Source organism: Tamandua tetradactyla, chromosome 7, assembly GCF_023851605.1.
Source record: "Tamandua tetradactyla isolate mTamTet1 chromosome 7, mTamTet1.pri, whole genome shotgun sequence".
Taxonomy (NCBI): domain Eukaryota; kingdom Metazoa; phylum Chordata; class Mammalia; order Pilosa; family Myrmecophagidae; genus Tamandua; species Tamandua tetradactyla.
Window position 1 is genome coordinate 35,170,861 of NC_135333.1, and position 26,992 is coordinate 35,197,852.

Sequence of the window (26,992 nt, forward strand, 5' to 3'; positions counted from 1 at the left end):
ATCTCCTCGGATTCTTATTCTGAGCCGCTTCACTTCTGCTCCCTTTCTCCTTGTAACATCCTGGGGATACCACCGCATCTGAGGGAAATCTCTGAGGACATTTGTCCAGTTGGGCTTGCTGGACTCAAGTCATTTCTGTGTTTATTTTTATTGCTGAGTAGAATACTATATTAGACATATTTTTTACTGGATTATTTTTCAAAAATACAAAAGAGAAGGCCAGAAGTTGCAGTGGTGGGAACAGGGCTGTGTCTGGAGGCGCATGAAAAAGAAGAGCAGCACTCAGGGAGAGGCAGCTGCTGTGGGTGCTGCTGCTCAGCCCTGTGCCCATGACCCCATGGTGCTGAGGGCCCCTCAGGCTTAGACTCTGGCCCTCACTTTGTGGTGTGCGGCGAGCCAGGGGAGTCATGGCAGACGGCCCTAACCGGCAGCAAGCCAGCCCTCACTACAGGAAGGGGAAGCCTGCCCATGGTTGGGCAGCTGCCCTTCCTCCTGGGACCCGCTCTGGTGGCCCTTTGGTCTGCTCAGGGTGCTGCTGGTATTGACTTCATTCTTGGCTCACCGTTTCCAGCCTGGCAGTCCCCTGTTCAGAGCCCTGCAGGGGGTCCCCATTGCCCACCTGCCAAAGGCCAACAGGTGCCACTTGATACCCTCCCTCAGGCTGAGCCTTGAGATTGTATCAAATTAGAGACCCAGCCTTGCTCCCTTGCCCAAGTGGCTTGTGTTTACATCAGAATGGCAGACTTTTCACCTGGAATCCTGGGCTCCATTTCTTTCTGAAGAAACAGAAGGAAACAGGAACCCAAACCTCCCTGGTACAGCCAGCTGCCCTCCTCCACCCTCCTGTCCCTGCCTCACCTTCTGCCCTTGACCAAGCCACAGAAGCCTTTACCAACCAGGGCTTCACTCAGGTGCCTTGGCTCCCTCCCTAGGAGGAGCCTCGGGGCTCCTTGTCACCAGCAAAGGAAAGCAGGCCCTTTGCTTCTTCCTGCTCTCACCGCCTTGCTTTTCCCCTTCACTTGGCCTTGCTTCCTATTCCTGCTGTGCAGCCACATTTCTGGCTAGGCTTGACTCGGGGTCAGAGTGCAGACAACAGAGGTTACTTCCAAGGGATGAGTAAGGCAGGGTCATGTGGAGAGAAGGTCACCGTCTGGTATCAAATGAGATGGTGGAGGGAGAGGGGCCCCCTGGAGCGGGGAACCAGTGAGGACCTGGGACTTGGCTGTACCCCCCAGGTGTTCCTGCATGAAGCCACCGTCCGCCTCATGGCAGGAGCCAGCCCCACCCGCACCCACCAGCTGCTGGAGCACAGCCTGCGGCGGCGCACTACCCAAAACACCAAGCATGGTGAGTTGCCATCACCCAACCTTGCAGGGTAGGTGTGAACCCAGTCCTGGGAGGGGAGGGGAGAGGGATGGAGGCGCCTCAGCTCACCCCTTCCACGTTTCTCGCTTCTCTGGGCCTCAGTGTCCTTTGCAGCATTCTCAGAGGTGGTCATGAGGATGAAGTAACCAGGGGCTTGGCTGGGTGGCTCACAGTGGGGAGGAGTGGTCAGTGTGCGTGATACAGATGTGGTGTGGGGTGGCATCAGTTGGGACTGCAATCTCAGGAGCAGGGAGGGGAGGAGCCTGGGGACAGAGCCCCCATGCAGAGATGGGTACTGAGACCATGGAGCCAAGTGGGAGGCATGGGCTCTGGAGCCAGGCCACATGGGTCACATCTCAGCCCAACCTCATAAAAGTCCTGTGATGCTGGCCACGGGTGTCTCACCATTGTCTGTGAGCTCAGCGGGGGATGGAACCTCCATCACACAGTGCTCAGAGGATTTAAGTACAAGAGTTCCCAAAAGAACTTAGGCCGGTGCTGTCTCAAAGAGTTCTCCACAAGCTCTAGCTCCCTGTCCATTTATGTCCCCACAGGAGAGGCAGACACCTGGCCTGGCCAACGAGAGCGAGCCACTGCCATCCTGCTGGCCTGCCGCCACCTTCCCCTGTCTTTCCTCTCCTCCCCCGGACAGCGGGCAGTGCTGCTGGCCGAGGCGGCACGCACCCTGGAGAAAGCAGGCGACCGGCGCTCCTGCAGTGACTGTCAGCAGATGCTCGTCAAGCTGGGTGGTGGCACTGCCATCGCTGCCTCCTGACCTCCTGCCTCTCCTTTCAGCTGCTCCCTTCTGCCTCTGTCCCCTTTTCTCTCCCTCTCCCTCTCCCTCTGCCTCTGCTCCCTCTGCCTCTCCTCCCTCACAGCTGTGAGGATGAGCCTCGTCTTCTAAGCTGTTGCCTGCCGAGGATTTTAGATCACCGTAGGCCAGTGGGACCCTGGATGGAGCCCCCAAAAGCTGCTCTAGATGCCCATGGCCCAGGCCAGGGAACCCTGAGAAAGAATGGGGCAGAGCAGGATGCGCAGATGCCCCTGGCTTGAAAGCAGCAGTGGGTGCTCCCAGGCTGCCGCAGCCCCGCCTCTCCCACCCTGAGTGGCTCTCTTCCAGACTTCTCTACCCTTCCTTGCTTCCTCGTTTTTTATCAGGCTTTCCTCTGGGGGGCTATAGGTCTCTGGGGACCAGAGAGGTTTGCCCTGGAGACCGCCCAGCATGTCCCCTTTTTATAGCGACCATTTTTATATCCGTGTGCTTGGGTTTGTGTGAGGCAAGGCTCGGTTGCTGTAGCACCTTTCTCCCCGCCCCTCTCTGGGTCCATGTGCCCTCCCCTGTGCCTGACAAAGACAGTTCATTGTTTTTCTCTTTATTACACAGGGCAGCAGGGAAGGAGGGGGAGAGCCCAGCCCCAGGGAGGCGAGTGGGAGGCAGGGGCAGGCCTGAGCATGGATGAAATAATGTCAGCATTATTTTTTAATTTTTTAAAAAATAAATGGTATCTTATTTAATTGTACTGTTCCTTCCCACTCGCCTGCCCCCTGGGCTGTAAGCCCAAGCTCAGGGTAGGCCCAAGGGGGTTGGGAGGCAAGAAGCCACCGAGTGGGACAGGATCAGGCCTTCAGCGTGGCTTCTCTCTTCCCTCCCACCCCCAGCCCAACACCTCCCTCCGTGTACTATTTTAATCCCTGATTGTTGACCTGGAAATCTGCCAGAGGAGTGGAAACCAGCCCTATCCCTTCCCCAGTGACAAGACCCTTTTTTCAGGGTGGGCAGAGGTTGCCCAAGATGGGCGCTAGGGATGAGGCCCTTGCCTCGAGAGGACAGGCCCACTTTTCTGGATCCCCTGGTTCTGGACCCTCCTCTGAAGCCCCTCCCTGTGGCCTTAGATGTGGGAACCCAGGGCCGTCCATCCTGTGCTTCTCACCCCTTCAGGCTGGTTGGGGGCAGAAGGTGGGCAGGGCCTCAGCATGGATTGGGGTGCACACCGCAGGGGCTCCCCGATGCCAAGTGTGAGCCAGAAGGACCCGCTGAGTGGGCTCTGCCCCAGAGGCTTGCCTGGACTCCATCTACTTCCTTTACCTCTGGCTCCTCCCCATTCACTGTAATTTAAGGCTCCCTTGTCCTCCCCCAGGCCCAGGCCTTGTGTCATGTGTATTTACTGTGCCTTTTCTTGTTGTTGTGGCGGGGTGGGAGGGGGTTTTCACGAACAGGGGCTACCTCCATGGCTTCCTTATGTTGACTCATTCGCCCTGACCCGGGCGTAGGTTATTCAATAAACACAGATTGGTACCACCCAGTGTGAAGCGTGTGAGGGTCTATGGGGTGACCGCTGTGGCTACCAGCCGAGTGGCCTCCAGAGGGCCATGGAACAAGGGCAGCCACTCCCGACACTGCTGAGAGGGCCCTGGCCCTACTTGCCCACCCACTCCCCACCTCCAACCCACCTGTCCCCTTCCTTTCCTCCCTGCTGCCCAGCCCCCCATGGCTGGCAACACTACTTGGGTCAGCGATCACCACCAGGCTTCATAGGGCTCCCTGGGGGGAGAGCTAGCTGGTTGGCTGACAGCGGTAGCTGTCTGGGATTTGGAGTGCTAAGCCCATCTGTGTTCAACCCTCCACAGAAGTAAACCTTGCCCCGTTAGTGGGCCGCTCCCTACTTTCCTCCCCAACTCTGGAGGCACTAAGCCTCGGAGGAGACTTGCTGGTGGGCACGGTGGACCCCGATCCTCCAGCAGTCCTCGGAGACCTAGCAGCAGAGTTTACAGAACATGCCTTGGAAGGTGGTGAGAGGCCAGACCTGCTTCACCCCCAGGGGGCAAGACCAAGCAGCAGTTAGGACAAGGCAGTGAGTGGAGTGGCAGCTGGGCCACGGGTGAATGGTCCACGGACAGGGTCCAACACCTGGCCCCTTCAGCTCGCTGAGCCACTCTCTGCAGCACAGCCACAGCAGACCACCGTGTCCTGAGGGCCGAGGTAGCTGGGTGGGACACATCTGCGGCTGGTCCGTCCACAGCTGTAATGGCACATCTAGTGGTGGCCACTGCCTGTGGCCTCAACCTGGTCCCACTGGGATGGAGATCCAGGACCCTTGAGGTTAAGAATGAACAGAGAGGTTGTGCCCACCTCCTGACAGAGCCCAGCCAGGGCCTGCGTCACCAGGGTGGGTGGCTGTGGGTGGCCTATGTGCCCAGGAACCTGATCCTTTTGTGAGTCTCGGCAGGCTCCGTGACTCAGCACCCACCCCCCTCCCCCGGCTCTGCACAGCTGTGGGATAGGCTGGGGGTACCCTACCCCCATCAGGAGCTGAGGGGGTGAGGGCTGGGCCTGTCTCCCCTCCAAGCCATGGGGGCCTTCAGAAAGTGCCATAGCCTCTGGGCTCTGCTGTCCGGGCCTTCTGGGCGTTGGCTTCCTCAACAGCCTGAGGGCCGAGGTGGACCCTCCTACAGGCGAGTCTAGTGGGCAGGGGGTGGGCCCATGACAGGGCTGCCTGTCCATGCCAACACATTTGTAACCTCCCACCCCACAGCCTGCCATCCCACCGCCAAATTCCCAGGGGCAGAATACAGGAGAGTACTGAACCAAGAGTCAGCTGGGTGACCCTGGGCAAGTTAATCTCTCAAAACCTCAATTCCCCCATCTGAAAAAGGGGATCTATAATAGCCAGGCTTTCTGGAGCTCTTGTGAGAAAGAGCAACAAATAGCGGTCATTGTTATTAGAATAGTATCCCATGCCCAGGGTACTCAGCCATGACACTGAGGCCACACTTCAAGGACCACATAGCCCAGCCCCCCTCCCCAACAGTCAAAGATGGATGCAGGCTGCTGGCAATGTCCTGGGTCACAGCCAGGGACTGGAAGCCTCCTGGCAGGAAGTGGGGAGCTGGCAGAGCCAGGCATGTGTGGGGTCCTGCTCCAGCATCCCTATCCCCTCCCCAACCCCTAGCACCAGCTGTCCACCTGGCCCACTGCCCACACCATCAGGGGGGTGGCCCTGAGCCAAGCTGGCCAAGTGGCCTGCAGGCCAGGGGCCGGCTCAGGGCCAGGATGTGTCAATGGAGACCTGCCAGGCTTGGCCAACAGAAGCTGTAGCACAGGGTACCTGCTAGCGGGGGCACATCCAAGAAGGGCCCAGCAGCCTTCTTCCCTGGGCCCAAGTCACAAACTACCGCAGCCTGGCTACTCCTCTCCCTTAGCTCCACTGATACAGGCATTAGGCCTGGCATGCTGCCCTGACCACCCTCTCCAGCCACTTCTCCCCAGCCCCCACCGTGCTTGCCCACCAGCTCTTGGGAGCCCTTGGCTTGCACTGTCTGTGCAGTCAATGACCAATGCCACCTTCAGCTGCTCTCCCAGCCAGGCTGGGGCCCCTTCTTTATTCTCAAGGGAGGAAACCACAGGAAAAGGGTTGATTTACACCAGGAACTCTGACCCTGGGCCCGACCACCAGCCTAACCCTATGGGCCCCTTCTTAGCCCTGCAGGCTCCAAGGCCCCTCAGCCCAGTTTGGTCCCAGAAAGGCTGGAGGGCCCCGGGCTCTTCTTCACCATGGCTTGGTGCCCGGACACGGCTGACGGCGGCAGCTCCGTGGACGAGGACTCCAGACCATGCCTCGGGTGTGCCCGGGACCCGTCTTCACACGGTGACTTCCGCCTTGCTGTTGGTGCTCAGGTGTCGGGGTCCGCGGCCCGCGCTGCCGTAAAGGCCGCGGGAGTGCGAGCTGAAGGCCTCGGGCAGCTTCTCTACGCTGACCTGGCGCCGGGGCGCTTGGCCTGGCCGCCGGGGCGCCGCCGGGGAGGCCTGGGAGGCTAGGTGGCTGCGGGGGGCGGACCGGGCGGGTCGGCCCGCAGGCCAAGCCTTGTAGGGGTCCGAGGGGGCGGGGCCGGCGGGGGGCGCGTAGCCCGGCGGGGCCCAGGGGCAGGCATCCAGCATCGCGGGCAAGTCCTCGGGAGGCCGCGGGGCCCGCGCCGGGAGGGTCAGCGGGGCCGACTCCGTGGCAGGAAAGCGCTGGTAGAAGTCCTGGGGGGCGCCCTCTGCGGAGACAGGACGGGGGCGGGCCCTCAGCACCGGTTGGGCGGGGCCAAGCTGCAGGGGGGCGGGGCATTCGGCGCCTGTGGGCGGCGAAGGGAAACTTTATTTCGCTCCGGCACGGAACGGACTGAGCATGGCTGGGAACTTGGGAACTCTTAGTGGGACCCTGAGCCTTGCAACTAAGGAGCTTGAGGTGCAGGGTGCCAGGCGGCTCCCGGAGCCCCCGCGGGCGCCTCCGGCGTGGCCCCGACACTCACCTGCGGCCTTGAGCGCGGCGGCCTTGAGGGTGGCGTACTTGGCGTAGTCGGGCTGCAGCGTCATGCTGCCGCCGCTCTGCAGCCGGGGACCGCGCAGGGGCCCGGGGGTCGCCGACACCAGGGGCGCGTGGTTGAGGCGTTTCTTGTCTGAGGTGCGGGAATGGGGGGACGTCAGCCGCGTCTCGGCCCGCTGACCCGGACGCGCCCTGCACCTGCGCTACCAGCTCTCCGAGGCCCCCGCCCTGGCTGCAGGTGAATTGGATCTGGATGAGGAGGCGCGCCGTACCCTACCTCACGCAGGTCTCCCGCGCCTGATCCAGGGCCTGCCTCACAACCACGTGAACAGCAGCAGCCCTGACTGGGTGCTAACCGGACAATGACTCCCGCAGCACCCGCACATGGTAGGCACAGAATCCCAGGTCCTGCAGGGTGGGGATTGCCAAGGGTGGGCTCCCCAGGGAGGGGCCAAGAGGGAGCTCCAGCCTGGAGGAGAAGGCCCACAGAAGGTCACAGTTCTAGGCCAGGCCGACCCCAGGCCCATGGAGTCTCCCAGCCAGAGCCTCAGAATCATAACCCTAGCTAGGGAGCCCTGAATCTAGCACCTTCCTTACTGATCACAACCCCAGAGACAAGAGGTTGCAGGGTCCAGGTTCCCCCCCAGCAGGGGCATCCTCTGACCAGCTAGTCTAGCCCCACGCCTCCCCCCTTCCTCCCCCCCTCCCTCCACCTCTCCTGCCACACACATACCTGCCTGGCAAGCAGCTCATTTCCATGTGGGAAGCCACCCCTCAGAGCTTCTGCTCCTCAGCCAGGAGGACAATCCTTACCCCCCTCAGCAAAGACCCTGCTCAGTCAGGGGAGGCTCAGTGCTGCAGACCAAAGCATGGCGCCCACCAGCCTCCTCACCTGTGCTGTTGTGGGGGGAGCCCCGGGAGAGGCCATCACCCATCTGCACCTGGACACAGCTGCCCAGAGGCGGGCCCAGCGGCGGGGGCAATGGTTCCTGGGGGCCCGGCTGCTTCAGAAGTTCTGTCAGCGTTCTGTGGGAAAAAACTGGTGAGGAGTGGCCTTCCTAGCCTCCTGCCCCACCCCCTCCCGCCCCCAACCTAGCAAAGGCCAGCCCCAGCCACCACTGTCTCACCATGTGACCCTGGGCGGTTCTGCCAGCCTTTGGAGCCTTCATCCGCTCCTGTGGTTGACCTCACACTTCTCAGTTTCCCTGACCAGGTATGGCCATCGCCTCACCTGTGGCCCCAACATGGTGTCTCCCCAGAGCAGGTCAGGGAGCACTAATGCACTCTCCAGTTCTCCCCTTCCCTCCCAGCTGAGTCTCCTCTCCCAACACAAGCTTGCTGAACAGGACTCTTGGACTCTGCTTGTGCCCGCTTCCTCTGCCTACAATTTCCTTTCCTCCAAATCCTCCTGTAAAACTGCTACACATCCCTCAAATCCCCACAAGAGTTCCTCCTGCCCCACGAAGGCTTCTTAATCTAATTCCCTCCTGCAGGAGGAGCTGCCACTGGTACTGGGTAGGGCCTTTGCACCTAGGGCACTGGACAGGGTGGGGTCAGGCTGCAGGAGACTGGGCTTTCAACTGCACGAGGTCTCAGACTGAGAGGTTGGGGGATCAGCAGAGATGTAGGAGCTGCCAGCACAAGCCTGCAGGAGCCAACAGATGAGAACAGGGAGATGGGACCAGGAGATCCTCCTGTGGCTGCCCAGCATCCAAAGGTTGTGTGACCTTGAGCAGCCACCTCCTTGGTGCCTAAGTTACCCAGCCCCAACCCAGCTGTGACAGCCTCCGATTGAGTCTTTCGTGCAGACAGCCAGACCCAGCCCTCAGCCCAGCTGCCTCCTGCCCCCAGAACCCATGATTTTCTCCTAGCTCAGTATGGCCCTCCTTCAGGGGCCTGCACCTCAAATGGCTGGTCCCAAAAGAGGCTCCCTGGGGGTGGGACCCCTGGAGGGAGCATGGTTTGGTCTGCACCTCGGCAGGATCTGCAAGCTGCCTTCTCTGCTCACTTCTCCGCCGTCCCTCACCCGCTGCAGTCTCATCTCTGACAAAACCACCACCCTGTCCAGCCCTCCCAAACACCTAAGTGATTTCCCTGCCTCGGGGGCTTCACACAAACTCGTTCCAGGGACAGACTCCAGTTCCCTTGCAAGCCCACTAAGAACCTTCCCTGACCATCATCACTTCCCAACACAGTAGTTACAGCTGACACCTGGGAGCAGGAAGCAGGGCTCAGAATACACCCACACATGAGTCCAGATCCCGCTCCAAGTCTCCCAGAGGCGGACTGAGAGAGCACAGGATAGCATGAAACCCAGAGAGGGGAAGGGACTGGCCCAGGCTACACAGCACTTCAGGGTTGAGGGGGCTCCATACCCAGACTACTTCCCCAGCCCCTGGGGGGGGGGGGGGCAGGGAGAGGCAGGTTCGAGAGAAACAAGTCAGCCAGGCTGCCCCAGCCACCACCTCAACACCGTCATGGCCCTTAGCCACACTGCCCACCCCAGGTCCTTCCCTGTGCCCTCACCCAGCAGGAGGGACCCTACGCTCTGGAGGCCTAGCCCCTGCCCCCCTGCAGCATCAAGGACCCAGGCTGAGAAGCCACTGCCTCCAAGGCCACACAGTGGCTGAGGGCAGAGGCCCAGGGGGCACAAGGAGCACTGGCTTGCCCAGGAAGCCCTCCTGCCCTGCCCCTGAGGCCCAAGGGGGCAAAGCACCACCCCAGGCCCTGGGCTTTTCTCTCTTGTCACTTCAAGGTACCAGCTTGTCACGTGCAGTACCAACAGCCATCAGCAGAGCAGCCTACACACCCAAGGGGGCTGGGATCTGGGTGGGTGAGGAGGGCGTACGAGTGCGTGCAAATGTGGGGTTCGTGTGAGTATTTGGGGGGTGAAGGGGGATTCCAGGGTCAGGACAGAATCCCAGCGACCCATCCCTTACCCCAGCTTTCTCCTGTGAAGGAGAACCGGCAGACCCCACTTGGCATCAAGCTCAGAACTCAGCACCTGTGCGGCCTGGGGGATGCAGGAGTCTGCAGAGAAGCCTCATCCCCCTTTCCTGGTAGTTGGCCGGGGGAGGACTTCTGAGACCCCAGGGAAGAAAGGTCAGGCCTGAGTCACAACTGGGGAGTCACGACTGGGGTACAGAGGGAGGGAAAGATGGGGGGAGCAGGAGGGGAGAAAGCCAAGAGAAGCGGACCCCCCCTTCTTGAGTTACCCACCACCACATGGCTCCCCGGGAACCCAACTCCCTACCGGCCTGGCTAGCAGTGCTCTGACCCCCGTCCAGGGCGACCAGCCCTCCCCACCCACTCCGGAAGAGGCTAGAGCCTCCGGGGACAGTTGCCCAGCGCCCAGCCCCGGCAGGAAGGTCAAGGGGAGACAGGGCGGTATCAGCTGTCTCCCTCCACGAAGTGACAGGGGCATCATAAACAAGGAGGCAAGTGGAGACACACACAGAGAGATAGAAACAAAACCAGAAAGAGGGGCCGCGGAGAGGACCGGGAAGGAGGTGCCGGCCGGGCACGGGGGACCGTCGGGGCGAGCGGGCAGGGGCGGGGGGGTTGTCCCAGCGCCCACCTGGTCACGGTGCGTCGCGCGCGCGGGCTGTGCGCCCTCTCGAGGCCCAGGCGCGCCCCGATGCCGGCCAGCACGAGCAGCGCGGCCACGCCACACACCGCGTAGACGGCCGTGTGGCTGCGCTCCCGGCCCGGGTCCCGGGGTGCGGCAGTGTCGCGAGCGCGCGCAGGTGGCCGGCCTGTCTGCACCCAGGCCGGCGTGTCGTAGTTGGAGCAGCGGCTCTGGTCCAGGCGCCGCGGGCCGTCGTGGCAGCAGAAGCGGTAGCCGCACGTGCCGCAGCAGAAACTGTAGGCGCCCGAGCTGCAGTTGAAGGGCGGGTCCCACTGGCCCATCACGTCGTAGTAGCCGCGGCAGCGGTCGCCTCCCGCCGGGGCCGTCGTGCCGGGCGCCGCGGGCTCCTGCGCCTCCGGGGCCCCAGCGTGGCCCGACGGCGGCCGCGCCAGCAGCAGCGCCAGCCCGAGCGCGAGCCGCAGCTCCATGGGCCCCCACCGCCGCCTACTGCGCCCCCCGCATGGCCCCGCGCCGCGACTCCCTCAGGCGGGGCCTCGGGGCTGTTCCTTGGCGTCCTCCAGAGTCGCAGGGCACCGCGCAGGGACCCGGTGGCGCCTCTTGCCCGGCCGCGCCCGCCCCAGGCCGGGTCGCTGGACGCGGAGCTCGCGGGGCCGCACTCGGGTGGGCGCGTCCTTCTCCCGGCTCAGCTCGGACCCCGGAGGTCGGTCCTGCGCGCGGCGGGGTTGTGCCCTCGGGCCCGGCCGCAGGTCCTCGCCCGCGCGGCCTCTCCCCGGTCCGCCGGGAGTGCGGGTCCCGGGCCGCCCGACCCCGCTGCCTGCCGGCGCCCGCCGCCCGCCGCCCGCCGCCCGCTCCGCGCTGCCCGCGCTCTGGCTCCGGTTCCCGCTCGGGCTCGGCGCGGGCTCGGGCGGGCGGGGGAGGGAGCGCGGCAAGGAGGGCGGGCGGGAGGCAGGGCGGGGGGAGGAGCGCAGCCGCCGCCGGGCGAGGGAGGGGCGCGGCAGAGCCTGCGCCGCCGGGGCCCCCCACCCGGGACCTTCCGGAGAGACCTCCCCCAACCATTCCTCGGACTCGGCGATCGAAAGGGTCGCAGCTTACGGTCCCGGGACTGTTACCTCGGACATCAGGCCCGCGACGGTCGCTCCGGTTGACAGGTGCGGGGACTGAGTAAGCCGAGCAGCCTCCGGAGTAGGGGTGCCGCCCCCCGTCGCGGCCTCCTTTGTGCCCCTGCTCTCCGCGGTCTCTGAACCTGGCAGCTTGCGGGGGGGTCGGGCGACTTGCCCCTCTCTTCGCCTCGATTTTCCTGCCCGTCAAATGGGAAGGCGGACCCCCGCAGAGCCTAAGCAGAGGGCCAGGTTTGGGTCCCCTCCGCGCCCTCTGGGGGCGCAACCTTAACCCCAGGGCGCGCCCCCCCACCCCCAGCGGCAATGGACGCGGCCCGCGCAGCCCACCCCGGGAGGACCCCCGGGAGGTAGGAGGGGGTGAAGAGCGGGGCCAGCAGCGGTTCCCGATTCCCGGTCCCCGCAGGCCCCGCTACACACCGAGAGGGTGGGGAGGGGGGCGGGTACGAAGCCAGGCCCAGGTCGTGGCGCGGCTCCTGGTTTGCGGAGTTGAGTTTAACCGGAGAATGTGGCTGAGCCGCGGTGCCTTGCTCCTCCTTGTCAGTTTCTCATCTGTCACATCTTCCACGTAATTCTCACCCCTAGGAGGCAAGGGAAATATGGCCACTTCCCCACTGTCCGGATGGGAAGCCAGATCCCCGCTGTGTCCCAGCACAGCTCAGGCCTCCACCGGTATTTGCTGAATAAATGCAAGAAATGTCGCTGCTCTCTGTAAAAAGAAGAGATTGGGCTCCCCAGGGCCACTTCCTGCTCCCATTCCATCTCCCTTCACTGGGCGACTGGGACCAGCTTATACAGTTGGCAGCAGGAGGGGAAGAAGAGGAGGTGCAGGATTTACATTTTAAGGAGGATCAAGTCCCATTGCCTGGCCATTGCTGAGATGAGGGGCTGACAGGCTAATTTCAGGTGTTAGTGAGCTAAAATGGGAATGGGGGTGACCCCACTGCACCCAACCTCCTTCCCCGCCTGTCCCTGGCTCCAAAAGCCCACTCCTTCCCTCCTGCCCACCCCAATGCTTGGATCCAGCCCAGGAGACCCCCAACCCCCATTAAAAACAAGATTTTCCTTAATACAATTTTAGAAGGGAAAAAATAGATGAGCAAAAAAAGATTAATGAAATGTTCTTAATTCCCTCATCAAAGACAATGATGCTAAAATATTTCCCACTTTACACATACCATTTCATAACTGGTTTTCTGTTTGCTTTCTGCTATTCATAAACTTTTGTAGTTTGTCATTTTTGCTTGGAACTTCATAGCTATACTTTCTTCAGTACCCTTTTCTGCTTCTTTAGGGGCTGGCACTAAAACTGGAACCAGCAGCTTAAACTGTAAAGTCTGGGTTCACATTCCTATCAACATGCTGTCAGACCACCTTCCAGCTTGCAGGAAGCTCTGGGAGCAGTATCCTTTTTCCACTTCACTGCTGCTGGGTATTAAGTACACACAGCCTTGCCTCTGCCCCTTTGGGACTGTGGCCCCTTCTCAGCTAAGGTGACCCTACTGGGCCCGAAAGTAAGTCTCCCCAATGCCTTCCCCTGGGTCACAACCTCCCCTGACCCCTCCCACTGTCCCCACTTGGTCCAGGCACTGGGCAAATCTGCTTAACTTGGATCCCACGTCCACTCCCATCAAGTCCTACAAATACATATGCAAATTACTGCCAGTTGTCTAAAGCTCCCACCCCACCCAGGAACTGATGTCCACCCCCCCTCCCCTGCTTCCTCCCATGTCAGTCTGGTTCAGTGGTCAGCCAGTGGTGACAGTCATCCATCTGCTGGGCCTGTGCCAGGCACTCAGTGCCCTCCTCGTAGGATACCAGGGTCTGCAGTATGTGGAAGGGGGCAAACCCTGGGGCCTGAGCATCCATTCAGCTGATTCTGTCCCCCAGGGATCCAGCTCTGTGCAGGGCGAAGAGGTCTGGAGATGCAGTAGCCCAACCGAGGAGTAACTCCTTTGCCCAGGCTGTCGATTCCTGGACTTCCTGATCTCTTGCAAGTGCCCCTTCTCCATGGCAAGTCACTAGGGCACCTGCCCCTGCTCTCCTCTGCCTGCATCGCCCCCCCCCATCCCCAAGCCTGTGTCACCAAAAAGCATCCATTGATCCAGGCTTAAAATAACCCCTGGCATCTGCAGCGAGCCCTGCGAGGCGGGCAGGGGAGCTGTGTCTCTGCGTCTGAAGGGCACCCGCCCCGCCCCCAGCTCTGGGGTGCTGACAGCTCGAGTGTGCTGCTGGCTGAGTGGGCTCAGGAACATGAGGGAGGGTGAGCACACCGGGGGCTAGGGTGGCTGTGTCCTGCACGGCGGGCACACAGACACACATATGTGTGTCTGTGGTTGGTCCTGGACACACCTGTCTTTCCCTCACTGTCCAGCCTTTGATGGGTGCAGAACCCTGACTGAGGAAGGCTGGGGGTCCTGAGAGGTCGTGGGTACTAGGGAAAGCATTGCTGAGTCTTAGTTTCCCCAATTTAGGTGGCTGGTCTGTCTGCTCTGCCCAGCCCTCAGTGAGGGCATTTGGGATTTCCTAGAGAGAAACTCAAGGCCCAGGGAGAGGGGAAGTTGCTGGCTGGGACTGGCATATAGCCAGGAAAAGGCCAGGGTCACTGGTGACCTGCACTGCGGGTGCCATACCTGCCTGTGGCCAGTTCAGGAGACACAGAGGGGGTGGCTGGAGGACCCAGCCCCAGAGCCGAGGGGAAGCAACTCCTCTACACCCCGAAAGCACCGTCCCTCTCCCTCTCTTGTCCCTCTCTCCACCGCAGGTGCCTGCCTGGGCCATGCCTGGAGGCTGTGATTCTAGTCCTGGAATGCACTGGGAGTGCCTCCTTCATTTTGGAGCCAGGCTCACCTGGGTTGGAGATCCTGCTCCCTTAGGGCCACACAACCTTTCTAGGCCTCTTTTCTCATCTGCAAGGCAGGTTGTTGGTACCTCCATGACAGGGCTACACAGAGAAGCCTTGGAACCCCGACTGGGAAACACCCGGGTCCACAGCCTCCAGGGCATCCTCACCCCAGGAGGGCTGGCAGGATGGTGTGTGCGAGCGCAGATGCCACCCACATGCCTTAAAGTCCTCCTTTCCCCAGGGATGGAGGGTCGCCCAAGGAGCAGAGCTTCTGGGGGCCTCTGGACTCCCCGCAGGCGAAAATGCTCATCCCTGGAGGGGGTCTGGAGCGGGAGGGCCCCCGGCTGCCTTTTTCTCCCTGAGAGAGGCAGCTCGTGACTCAGGCTCCAGCTGCCTGTGGGAGGGAGGGGGTGCCGGGGCTTCTGAGGTCGCGGGGGAGCGGCGGAATTGGGGGGCTGGGAGCTGGGGCTCAGCCTCCCGGCCGGATGTCCCAAACTGCGGCTCCTGGACTTGCAACCCGCCCTGCCTTTTGAGTCTCGCTTCCGTCCTCGCAGGTAATGCCTGGGCCTGAATCTCCACCGTTAGCCTCTCCCCGTGAGGACTCTCCAAAGACCCCGCCGACGCGCCACCCCGGAGCGGCCCACCAGGACGGTAGCAGACCCGGGGCGGGCAGGGCCGGGTGGATGCCACGAGGCGCGTCCCCCGAGGCAGGCCTGCCCGCTCCTGGGGACAACTCCGAGGTCAGCTCCGACCCCAGAGCCCGGAGGAGGCGTCCTGCAACCCCATATACCCCTTGCCCAAAGTTGGAGCCGTCTCCTGCCTCCGGAACCCTTCTGGCTCAGGCCGCCTTCCTAGGGACTCCTGGGGACCCCGGTGGCGCGGAGGGCCGGAGCTCCGAGGCCCACCTTTGCTCTTGGGCCGGCTCTCGCCGCTCGGCTGGACCCCACCGCTTGGACTTGCCGCTGGCCCCGCCCCTCCGACCCAGCCTGGAGGCTGGGGTCCCTAGGCCACGCCCCCTATCATTGACTCCCGCCCCCCCGCCCCACAACCTCGCCTCGGCCCCGCCCCCAGGACCCCAGCCAGCGCGGGGTTGATCGCAGCAGCTGCGAACATAGACTTTTGCCCACCCAGGCGTTCCCCGCTGCGTGTAGGATCCCGGCAGGACGCCGAGGTCTGGATCCCCGCTTCTGTGCAGCTCCGGGGAGTGGAGGTGATGCTTAGGGGCCCTCTGACCCTGGGATCCCCGTAGCGTGCCCGGGGACGCTTCTCCCGGAACGCAGACACCCGTCTCCTGCCGGGCCCTTCCGCCACCCCGCGTGACCCTGCACAATAACACCCTCCTCGCCCCTCCCACCCGGCCCCAGGTCACGACCAGGCGGACCGCGAAGGGAGAGAAAGGTCTGGTATCGGTTCCCGAGGAAGAATTTGGCCTGAGCCACTTAACAGCTGAGCTCCGGCTCTGGCTCCAGGGGCCCGGAGGCCTGTTGGGACCAGGAAGGGTGAGACCCCACATGGTGGGACTGGAGCACCACACGGGCTCCCCGGGGGTGGCTGTCTTTGCATGGCTGCCAGGCAGGTGTGGGCACCGGTAAGGTTCCAGCAAAGCCCGCCCTGGCACTCAGCCCCTGCCTGCACCCACCTGCCCAGCCCCCTCCCCCTCTAGCACCTTTGTACACTGCCCTCTGGGACCCAAACCCCTTTCTCTGCTCCATTCATTCCAGGAGCAACTCTATCCCAGGATGTACTCCCTTACTCTCCAACACCCTCTGTGGACCCCAGAATTAGTCAACTCCTTCCTTGGGGCATTCTCTGGCCTGTTCCTTTGTCCTGCTCATCTTGCCCATCAGACCGGCAGCAGGGCCTGGAGTTGAACAGGCTCCAGTCCAGAGCAGCGTGTGTGGGATACTGTGGGATGAAGCTCTGGGACACTCACTTCCCAGGAGGAACTGCCAAGGGTTGGGGACTCTGGGCAGGAAGAACTCATGTCCCAAGGAAGGAAGCAGTCCCACTGGGAGCCTACTGGCCAAATCACCTCTTTATTCTGCATTGACAGGTGGTTGGTCCCACTTCGCAAATGGGATGACAAATCTAGAGATGCTAACAGCTTCTAAGGACAGGGGCTGTGCGGGGGGCCCTCCTGCCTCCCTGCTGAGATGGGACAGGCCCGTCCTCCCTGGCCTCACCAGATGGTCCTTCCCACCCCCACTCTGAGCACCCAGCTCCGGGCAGCCGGGCAGGAAGTGAAAAGAACTGCAGGAAGCCCCAGGGGGAAGTGAGAGTTCAGCCAACCCCGCCCCCACATGCCCTGGAGAACCCAGGAGAGGGGTGGGCAGTGGGCACAGACCCTCCTTCAGGAAATACTGGCCAGAAATACAAGCTAGGGGGAAGGAGCTGCTCCCCTCGATTCCCACCACAAGTAGTTCTTCCAGAGTCTACTCTGGATCTGTCTTACTGCAGAAAGAGACCAGTTGGGGAGGGAAGCCTTTGAGTAGCGATGAAAACAAGGGGTAGAGTCCCACCCAAGGATATGAAGCTCAGAGGACAATGACCTTCTCTGGGCTGGCTCCTGGGACACGGGCAGGAGCCTGAGTACAGCCCAGCTCCACCACTGACCCCGCTGTATGTCTTGGATGGAATGAATTCACCACTCTGGGCCTGACTTTCCTATCTGCAGAATGGACCATAGAATCTCACTGATGGCTAGAACTGGTCCAGATTTTTGGGAAAACAATCCAACCAACAGAGACCTGTAAAAAGGCCTTTGATGCAAAAACTCTTCTGGGAATCAGAGACTTAGGAAAGATTTATTACAAGGAGATAAATGCGCCTCAGTTGCAATAGCAAAAAATGAAAACTACCGAATGCTCAGGAGGAAAACTTTGCAGGTGTTTGAAGACAGGAGAAAACTCACAAAATATGATGTTCAAGATTTGAATTTGCAGGTATAGAATGATTACAGTTACATAGAAAATTTCACCCAACACTCAGCTGGCAGGAGTTACTGTATTCTGGGTTATTTCTTGATACACTCCACCCCTGGTTTTGCTGTTCTTAACCTTCCAAATTGTCTACAAAAAAAAAGTCTGGATTGTTAAAGAAAAACTTTTTTTAGCAAACCCAAACACTCGCCCACCTTCACCTCTGATACCTCAATAATGAAAATTAAACGAGGTATCAGAGGTGAAGTCTCCTCAGACAGTGGCGCTTTGAACAGATGGCAGTGAAAGGTGCTCTCTTCTCTTTTTAAATATATGTGGAAAATAATAAAGTTTTAATTCTTATTATTTAAATAGACCTAACCACATAGAAATAAAGATGAACGAGTTAAGCATCAACTCATTTACTTTTATGATGTAAAATGCTGTAAGAAAATCGTTATGCTACTATAGAGTCTACTACAAACATTATGAATTCTTATTTTTCTTAAATTTTTACTTTTAAAACTTTTTATTTTGAAATACTTTCAAACTTACAGAACAGTTACCAAAAAATACAAGCCCCAAACCGAAAATGCCACCAATTTTAACATTTTGCCACATTTGCTGTATCATTCTACCTATCCATCTATCAGTCCATCAACTGTCTGTCTGTCTATTCCACTTCCCGAACATCTAAGTGCACACATCACGCTCCTGAACACTTAATATTGCCATGTACATTTCACTTATGCATCCACCTTATGTGCAGTTATGCAGTGCAAGAAATGTAACATTGTTTTCAGTTTACAGTCTATATTTCAATCCTTTCCTATGGTCCCTTTGGAGACTTGTCTTGTTTCTTGTTGGATTCCATCCAAGATTGTGAATTTGCATTTAATTGTCATAGTCTCCTTAGTTGCTCTTGGACTGTGCTTTCTTAGTGCCTGGGTAGCAGAGCTCTTTTCAGGGGGAAACTGAGCCCCTCCTTGCTTTCCCTCCCCAGTCTGTGTTCCTGGTCCTTCCCAAAGGAATTTCCCTTCTAGTATTTGCTGGATGCCTCTGATGCCAAGTCCTCTCCTTCTCTAGGTCTCGGTTTTGTCATCTGTAAAGTGGGGGTGGGTGGGTGTGAATTCCCTGAAGTTCCTTCCAGGTCAGACACAGCTCAAGAGGAAAACTTTGCGTCCAACCCCCCATTTTTTGGAGGAGGCAACTGAGACTGAGAGGGGAAGCTGGATCCCAGGTTGGGGTTCAGCTGGGGCAGAGCTGGGCCAGAAGTTTGCATGTCTGGACCCCAAAGGGGTTTCACCCACTCATTTCACCTCCCAGGCCCAGCCCCTGGCTATGGTGGTTGGGGTGGTGGCCAGGGACAGCTTAGACTCCCCTAACCCCGGAATGCCCAATCTGAGCCTGACCCCTGACCCCATCCTAGCCACCTGGCTCCCTGGGGGCCAGGGATCTGAAATGGGTTCAGGGATGGGGTGGCTGGGCAGAGACTTGGATGGCAACACCCGGGACCTGGCAGCTCCAAATGCTGCTGTCTTCTGAGCTGAGAAAAGGCTGGGCAGGAAGGGCAGGTGGCATCAAGGCAGCCCTGGGGTGGGGGTGGGGGTGGGGGGAGGTGGGCCAGGGAGAAGCATCCAGTAAACATGTGATGCATGGAACGGAATGTGGCCAAGCCCCTACAGTAGGAGATGGAACCCAGAACCCCATCTTCTGATTCCTAGTCCAGTATTCCTTCCAAGGGTGCTAAGTTCCAAGGCAGGAACTTCCCTGGGCAGAGGCCAGGTTAGGAGGCTCTGATCCTTTATGCAGGGGGCAGGCAAAAGAGGCAACTGACTGTGAGCACACAGCATGCTGTCCAGAAGGAAAAAGAGATGGTCTGGAGCCCTGCAGCCCAAGAGCAGCTTCCTCTAGAATGGTGGGTGACCCTAGGTGCTGGCATGAAACAGCCGGGCAACCCCAGCACTCAGGGTCCAGTGCTTGGGGAGGATGGGCCACAGAGAGAAGGGTGCTTGGGGACACTGGGTCCTGCAGGTTGAAGGCCATAGGCCTGTCCTTTGCACATGTCTGTGCAAAGGACCCTCCTGTGTTCAGCTCGGTGTGATGCACCCTGGAGGCAGCTGGAACCCCAGAGTGGTGTCTGAGGGAGATGTCTGCCAGTGTCCTTCCGCTTGACTTTGCAAGCCCAGCCTTGAGGCTGTAGACCTCCACTGAGGTACAGGCCTGTGGTTCTGGAAGCTGCCTCCAGGATGAAAATGGCATTTTAGGTCCCAGCAGGTCGGGCAAAGTTTAGGGTGGACCTGGGCCCAGAGACACAGATACCTGAGAATCAGCACAGTCTCCTCCTTATAAAATCACCACATCTCCTCCTTACAAAAATGATCTTGGCCTAAATCTCAAAGCAAGTTCATTCACTGGTTACTCACTGCCACCATTTGCATCAGTTGAGAGGCAGGACAGCTCTAAGAGCAAGTACTAAAGAAACACAACACTGGGTTACAAATACAGCAGCCTCCGGCTTTATCCTTTATCCAGATGCATTCTGGCTTAACGGCGGCTTTTCCACTCTGAAGGAAACACCTCTCACTCATGGTGCTCCAATCATTCAAAAGCACAAGAGCCCAGATAGAACCTTTGAAGGCCATTGAAGATGGTATGGCTTTGAGTCAAAAGCAACATGCCGAACAATGCCCTGTGGGCTGAGCACTGTGGGCTGCAGTCCCTGGGTCTGCAGGATCTGCTGGGGAGAAGCCCGGCTCCCAGGAAAGGGGCAGGTGGGTGCTGAGGTGAAGAGCCCAATTCAACTTCCAAGCCCCGGGGTGGAGGTCCCCAGGGAGGGCATAAGCCACCTCCTGCCCCCTCCATCACTACGGCTGCTCAGGGCCAGCTGACTTGGTGGTCACCAGCTCCGTGGATCCCAGCTCCATGGCTGGCACAGGGATGCTGTGGCCAGGTGGCATGGCGGCTGGATCTTTGGGAGGAGGCCAGACAGGAGCTGTGGCTGCCGGGGGTCCAGAGGAGAGGGTGCTGACATCGTCCAGAGGCTCTGGGCAGGAGAGGGTGGGGGATGGAAGTCAAGATGGTGTCACAGCCTCCCCCTCTCCTTGTTCTGGAAGCTTCCTTTGGGGGCAGCCCTCAGACCAGAGAGATAAGTCACTGAAGCCCCAGTGGGGGTAGGGGGTGGGGAGGGTGGCATGTGATAGGCCCTTAGGACAGGAAGTGCTGAGTGTGGGGTGAGCCCAGGAGGCTGAGAAGATGGGGAATGCTGATGGAGGGAGACATGAGATGGGTCCGGCCATCCCCAAGATTTATGTTGGGTCCAGGACCCCTGGGTCTCCCAGAAGGGGGGATGGACTCCTCCCTCAGGCTGGCTCCCCATTTGTGTGTCCTTCCTGGGACTGGGGCTGGGGAGAGCAGAGCTGTGGCCCTCACGTGGACTCTGCCTCCCCTCTCAGCCTGAGGTCTTTCCCCGCTCACAGCCCTGCCTCCCTCTTCAGGCCCCTGCCCCTACCCCGACCCCAGGGCCGTGTCTCCCCCTTCACACTGCTGCGATCCCCCAGGCCATGTCTTCTCCCCCACACTGTCCCCACGCCAGGCCCTGCGGCCTCTCTGGGACTGGGCAGTGCCTCTTCTTTCCCTCTGATGCCCACTCACCCTCTGGGTCTAGGTCCACGGCCTCGGGGGACGCGGCCCCGCGCAGCCGCCGCCGCAGCCTCCAGCTCACCAGGCCCACCAGGAGCAGCGCCAGCGCCAGGCCCAGCAGCGCCGGGGCGCCGAAGAGGAGCCCCGGGAGCGGCTTCGCGCCCTCGGGCCGGGCCCCCGCGCCCACCGACTCCTGCGGCTGCAGCGCCGTCCTGGGCGCCAGGCTGCTCATCCCCGCTGGGGGAGGGGGCGGGGAGGGGGGACAGGGGGCGCCTGCGAGGAACGGCCGGGGAGGGGGCCGGCGGGCGGGAGGCGAGGCTGGGCCGGCGGGGGAGGGTCAGCCGGGGCGGGGGTGGGCACGGGGGAGGGGGGAGAGAGGGCCGGTGAGGGCCACGCGCTGATGGCTGGTCCCCGGGCAGCTCCCTGCCCACGGGCCTCCCATCCACCCACGGGGCGCCACTTACCCGGCCTGGGATCGGGCGTCCGGAAGAGCCTGCAGGACACGCAGGTGCGGAGCAGTGGGTCGAAGCACTCGGCCGGCGGGACCGCACTGGAGAGGCGCGGGCCTGTCCCTGACCCCCATGCTTCTCGCCCCTGGCCCATGTTGCGGCCGGCCCGCAGCTGAGACTGGGTCTGGACTCCGCAGCCCCTCGGGGAGGAAACTGGGAGGGGCCGCCTGCCCAGCCCGCCCCGGCCCCGCCTCCGCCTGCTGGGGTGAGACGGCTCTTGCCCGGCCCCGAGGCCCAGCACCCCAGGCTGCCTCTTTCTGCCGGTCCTTCCTCCAGTCAGCCACTCAACCATTACCTGCTGGGGGCCCTCGCCTGGGCCCTGGGACAGGGCTGGGCTCAGCCAAGGACCTGCTCATGGGTAGTGAAAGCAACGTCTGCAGGAAGAACCCTGATGTCTGGGTGGCCTCCTCTCCCTGGCCTCCCCAAGGCCGGCCCTCTCCCCCCATCCAGCCTGTCCAATGACCCCTCCTCTGGAGAGCCCTTCCTCAGTGCCCACACTGTACCAAGCTCCAAGCCCAGTGGTGGCGACATGGAGCAGAGACGGACAGGCCTGCCCAGAGGGACAGGGTGGTGGTGATTGGGTTGGTAGGTTCCAGACAATGGCCTCAGTGCAGGTCATCACCACGGGGCGGGGGGGGGGGTGGGGTGGGGGGGTGGGGTGGGGTGGGGTGGGGGCAGGAAGTCTTCAAGGAGGAAGTGAGGAGGAGGCATTTGCCAGATGGACTGAGGTCTAGGGGCGCATTCTCATCCACTGTGAGCAAAGTCCTGGAGGCAAGAGTAGGAAAACCAGGGACCAGAGGCCTGGTCTGGGGCCTAAATGGAGGGTTAAGGGGCTTGGCCTATGGCCCTAAGGCACTGGGGAACAATGCAGGGCTTTAAGCAGAGAGTGTCACCGATTTGCATGTTAGCAAGGAGCTGTTTTCTGAAGCAGAGGGGACATATGGAGGTGGAGAGGGCAGCCAGTTATCCAGGGACAGCCTAGTCCCCAGATCCTAAGCAGGAGGGAGACTCAGACCAACAGATGAACAGACAGACCAAGGCCCATCAGGTGACCTGCCCACCCTGACCCCTTTTCCCAGGGCTGCATGTGCCCTGGCCTGCACACACACACACACACGCACGCACGCACGCACGCACGCATGCACACAAAAACCCAAGAGTTTCTTCCAGCCCCTGCCCCATCCCTGGAGGGCAGCAGACACAGAGGAAGGCAGACAGCTTCAGGGAACTCCTAGTGGACCCAGAGCTGGCAGAGCTCAGAGGAGGGCGTGACCATCCGGGACATGGAGGAGGCTTGGGAGGCAGAAGGAGTAAGCATGCCCTTGGCAGCTGCAAGGCCAGAGGGAAATATTCCAGGCAGAAAGATCGGCATGGGCAACAGCATGGAGAAGTGACAGGGGAAGGACAGTCTGGGAACCGCATGGTCACTGCTTCAGGAGGGAGGGTGCTGAGCTGGGTGGAGTCAGACCCAGAGTGAGGAGCCTGGGGTGCTAGAGTGGCAGAGGGACTCATCCAAGTCGTGCTCTAGAAGGGGCCGTCTCTGGCTGCCAGGGAGCAGGAGGGCGGATGGGGCAAGCAGAGCAGTGAGGAGGCGGACACGGTGGTCCAGGGCAGGGGTATGACCCAGTGGTTGTTTAGCAGGAAGGACCGACGTGACTGGCCATGGAGTGAGAAGAGCAAGGCTGGTCCCCAGGTTCATGGTTTGGGGGGCCACCAGAATCCCACTCAGAGCCTCCCATCTGCCAGCCGTGGAGGGTCCTGGCCCACTGCCTCTCCATCCCCTGTCCACGCGCCAGCAACTCCAGGGCAGGAAGGTGTAGGCGGTGGGGCAGCTGCAAAGGAGAAGTGGGTCTGGGGTGGTGGGTGTGGGTGTGGGTGGGTGGTGAGGGGGTGGGGAGAGCAGCCGGGGCCGGGAAGCAGGGAGGGTGGGGGGCAAGAAGACTGGGCCACACACCACCACCACTTCGGGTGCCACTTTATCGCTTTGTCAGTCTTTGCTTTGTCCTGGGGGCTGCATTTTTTCCCCACTCAACATCTCGCTTGACCCCCAGGCCAGACCCTCAGGCAGAGGCAGGCTGCACAGTGGGAGCCCAGGAGCATGGAGTCTGTTATAGGGACAGGGGAGAGTCTCCCCATGGTGCTCTGAGCCTTGCCACAGAGAACAGGGGAGCTGGCCTGCACGGCCTCAAACGAGAGGAGGCACGGCCGGAACTCACCATTCACTATGCTTGTGGCCGGAGAAAGGGCGTGGGCCGCGTGGAGGACGGAGGTGTGATGACCCGTTGGACACCAATGGTTGTCATGCGCCTGAGACGTGCTGCACAGGCCCAGGCGATGGAGACGCTCAGGGGTGCTGCAGGCTGGACCCGAACAGACACCCAGTTTCACCTCCTAAGCAGGGTGCGTGACGGAGAGGGGGCTGCCAGCCTCAGCTCCTGCCCGCACAGTTCAGGCATCAGGCATACATTCCGCCCTCAGACTGGCCGGTTGGCAAACGGCTGCTGATTCCCCAATCCAAGGAGTACAAACTATGGGACTTTGTTGCTAAAAAAACCCTTCGAATTGAACCTGTCTCTCAGCTTCTCACTCATTTTTTAAAACGATGACTAATTTTGGCCCTGTCAGTGTCCCTTGACCTTTGTCCCCACGAACACCCCCTGTGCCCCCCACCCCCCACAATGGTTCTCACACAGGTGCTATTTGAGCCCATTTCTCCAGCACACCCCAGCACACATGGGCAGGGGGCCTGGCTGAGTCTGGGGCCCCTTGGCTGACATGTGGCCTGTGCCCCATGCTTGGGGCTGGGGAGGCAGGTGGGAGGTGTGGCACCATTTGGCCTCGGGGCTGTCCCTGGGGTAGGGTCGCCAGATCTAGATGTGAAAGGGCTCTGGGACCCGGGATGCTCTGTGCTTAAAAATGAGTTTTATTCACAACCATGTGAGTGGTATCTGAACATGTTCTCACGAAAAAAACCCTCAAACAAAACCTGACTCCTGAGTGACAGGGGCCTTTCCCTGCCCTCCCGGGAGGCCTCTGCTTTCGCTTCGGGGCCTTTCATCCCGGGCCTGCTTTGTGCCCTTGGGTCCTCATGGATGGGTTTTGTGTGTTTCACGAAAGGGGTTGTGCGTGTGAATTTTCTTTACTGGCTTTCCCCGGCCCCCACCTCTAGGTCCCCGAGGAGAGTCCCACATCTGGCCTCACAGCCCCATTTCATTTTGCAGCAGCAGCTCGGACACTGCTCATGGGCTTTAGTTCTGACAAACAAGGGCTCTATGGGACCATCCCCACCACCTGGGACAGCAGGAAGGATGTACTGGGAGTGGGGGGGGTGGGTAGCCCGGGAAGCAGTACAAGGCCCTGGTGGGGTCTGAGCAGAGGGCCAGCAGCATAGCAGCTGCCAGTGAGGCCCCCACTGTACCCTTTCCTCTTCTGAACCCGAACTAGCAAGGGGGGTAATGCCACTTCACGCGAAGTCATGAACCCCTGCCAGGCCCCAAGCCACTGACCCGTCTGCCCCAGGTCTCCCTCGGCACACACTTGCACTCCATGGGATTCTCTTTGCGCAGCCCTGGGACCAGGGTCGTGTGAGGTCAGAAAGGGGATGCCATCCCCTCAGCCTCCTGAGAGCTACCTTTCCCTCTGGGCTCCACAAAGGAGGGACCAAGGAGTCAGAGGTTCTGGGCTTCCTGCAGACACCCCCCATTCACCACCAAATCCCCATGTAGCCCCTGCTAGGTACCAAGCAGTACTCCAGGTCCTAAGGATACAGCAGCAAACGACAGGAGTGAAAAAAAAAAAAACGAATAAATAAACCAATATAGTGTGTGAGGAGATGTGAAGTGCCAAAGGGAAAAATTCAGGAGGGAAGGGTATAGGGAGGGCCAGGGTGTCAGGGAAGGCCTGTGGAGAAGGCGACATGGGGCAGACAGACAGAGGGAAAGCTCCTGTGGGGAGCCCTGAGGGAGGGGCACCCCCTGGGAAGCTGCAGCACTCCGGGTGGGGGTGGGGGACAGCAGCCCACACACCTCCCAGGCCTACCCCCTCCCCACCGTGGCCTCACCCCTCGACACACCTGCTAGGACTGGTTCCCAGGGGGCCCACTTCCTGCTGCTGAAAGGCTGAGGGGACGGCATCCCCTTTCTGATCTCACATGACCCCAAGTCCCAGAGCCGTGCAGACAGGGAAGGTGGCACTGCTCTTCCTATCTCCTAGGAGGCAAGCAGGCTCAGAGAATAAGGGACCTGCACAGGCTTCAAAGCCCCCTACCCCGCCCCATGCACCCATGGGGACCTTCTTCCTGTCTGGATGGGTTCAGTGATACTGGCCTGAGGCCGAGCACGTTAGAAGCAGAGTGAGTTCTGGGGACCCCCTTTGGGCTGGTATGCATCAGACCAGGCACCCACCGTTAGCCCTTGGCCTGAGAGGGTGGCCCTGAGGAAAGCTCCCTCCCACCCAGGTCAGGGACACTGGGGACCAACCATGCTCTTCCTCTCAGTCCTGGTGGGAGGTGGACTCAGGTCTCAGGATGGGCAGGGCCTGGCACCCACTGCAATGCCCACCCTAGTACCCCTCCTCTGCCCCTCGGGACTCCATGTGCCTGTAAGACAATACCTCTCTGCCCACACCCTTTGGGCCCCAGGGGAGTTTGGGGTGGGGCAGGGACCCTCATGTTGGAAGCCGTATGCATGTGAGGGTGGGCAGGCTGTGGCAGAGCTCTGTCTTGAGAAGCCCCCAAAGCTCACTTCAGTCCTCATAGTCCGAGCAGCCCCAGCCCACCTACAGGCCTGTGCAGGGCAGGCCCTTCAGGTTCTCACGAGCCTCCCAGGAAGCCTCCAGAGGCAGAGACGGTCTAAGGCTCCGAGAGGGGAAGTGAGCTGCCGCAGACCCCATGCTGGTGGGACTCAAGGGCAGACTCCTTTCCCACTGTGTCACTTCCCCTCTGTGGCCAGAATGCCCCTGCCCTCGCTGCAGCCCTGGGCCACCGAGGAGCCTCCTCCCCACTAGCAAGGCCTTACCTCCTTGGCAGGTGTGGGGCCAGACTTGGGCCTGGGCTCCTGGGCAGGCCTAAGGGCTGCCCACCACTAGGTGGCCTGAAGGGCTGAATGAACCTGTGATTCTGGGCAAGTCCCCACCCCTCTGACAGCCACAGACACCTCACTTCACGGTGGGCAAATTACCACTTGCCTCCTGTCATGCTCACATGACAGCATGGAGCCGCAGCTCCCAGGCAACTGAAGCCCACCCAGCTCACAGCCACTGGGAGATGTGTCTTCCCTGGACACCTGAGGTGGCGCCAGTTCCAGCCTGAGGGGTCATTCATCGGCTTAAAGCTTTGTTTCAGAAATGGCTTCATCTGCAAGTCTCACAACCAGCTGGGAGACGGGAATGAACCTTACCCATTCTGCAGGTGGAGAGGTGAGGCTCACAGATGGACCCAGTGGTGTGATCTACTGAGGTCACTCAACCCATCAGCAGCCAAGCCCAGCTCCTCCATCTCCCTCCCCACCCCAGAACCAAGTGCCTGCTCTAGGCACCCTGAGGGACATCAGGATGGCCTTCATCGACTTCCCTCAGTCAAGCTGCACCGTTCTGGACAGGCTCACAGGCCTCTACCCAGCCCTTGGCTCCAGATGATGGGTGCAAAGCAGCCTCGCTCCCTGGCCAGCCTTCTGGAGACAGCAGCTGGGTGGAACCTCTCAGTCC

At 60.7% G+C, this 26,992-nt stretch overlaps 3 protein-coding genes and 1 long non-coding RNA gene across 5 annotated transcripts in view; 1 reads left to right on the forward strand and 3 right to left on the reverse strand.

Moving 5' to 3' along the window:
- SREBF2 (sterol regulatory element binding transcription factor 2) overlaps positions 1–3,664 on the forward strand; it is a 62,349-nt gene extending 58,685 nt beyond the window's left edge. The window contains exons 18-19 of the mRNA XM_077169011.1: positions 1,236–1,347; positions 1,920–3,664. Coding sequence (XP_077025126.1) covers positions 1,236–1,347; positions 1,920–2,140 — 333 coding nt within the window. The 3' untranslated portion in view covers positions 2,141–3,664. The remainder of the gene's footprint in view (positions 1–1,235; positions 1,348–1,919) is intronic.
- Positions 3,665–5,708: 2,044 nt separating this feature from the next.
- SHISA8 (shisa family member 8) lies at positions 5,709–10,727 on the reverse strand. Its single transcript, XM_077169017.1, has 4 exons — positions 10,249–10,727; positions 7,564–7,697; positions 6,658–6,804; positions 5,709–6,402 (listed from the first exon to the last, which is right to left on the reverse strand). The coding sequence occupies exons 1-4, from the start codon at positions 10,725–10,727 to the stop codon at positions 6,005–6,007; spliced, it is 1,158 nt and encodes a 385-aa protein (XP_077025132.1). The 3' UTR covers positions 5,709–6,004.
- Positions 10,728–11,283: 556 nt separating this feature from the next.
- Positions 11,284–15,176, reverse strand: LOC143689580 (uncharacterized). Its single transcript, XR_013178839.1, has 3 exons — positions 15,126–15,176; positions 11,796–11,956; positions 11,284–11,557 (listed from the first exon to the last, which is right to left on the reverse strand). It is a non-coding gene; the product is annotated as an uncharacterized LOC143689580 (long non-coding RNA).
- A 4,458-nt stretch (positions 15,177–19,634) lies between these two features.
- On the reverse strand, positions 19,635–21,909 carry TNFRSF13C (TNF receptor superfamily member 13C). Of its 2 annotated transcripts, XM_077169018.1 has the most exons (3): positions 21,245–21,909; positions 20,795–21,017; positions 19,635–20,192 (listed from the first exon to the last, which is right to left on the reverse strand). In XM_077169018.1, the coding sequence occupies exons 1-3, from the start codon at positions 21,579–21,581 to the stop codon at positions 20,006–20,008; spliced, it is 747 nt and encodes a 248-aa protein (XP_077025133.1). In that variant the 5' UTR covers positions 21,582–21,909; the 3' UTR covers positions 19,635–20,005. The 2 variants fall into 2 exon arrangements, 1 of the variants encoding a protein (XP_077025133.1); XR_013179323.1 differs by lacking the exons at positions 19,635–20,192; positions 20,795–21,017 and adding an exon at positions 21,036–21,098 and having other exon boundaries at positions 21,245–21,355.
- Between the last annotated feature and the right edge of the window lie 5,083 nt (positions 21,910–26,992).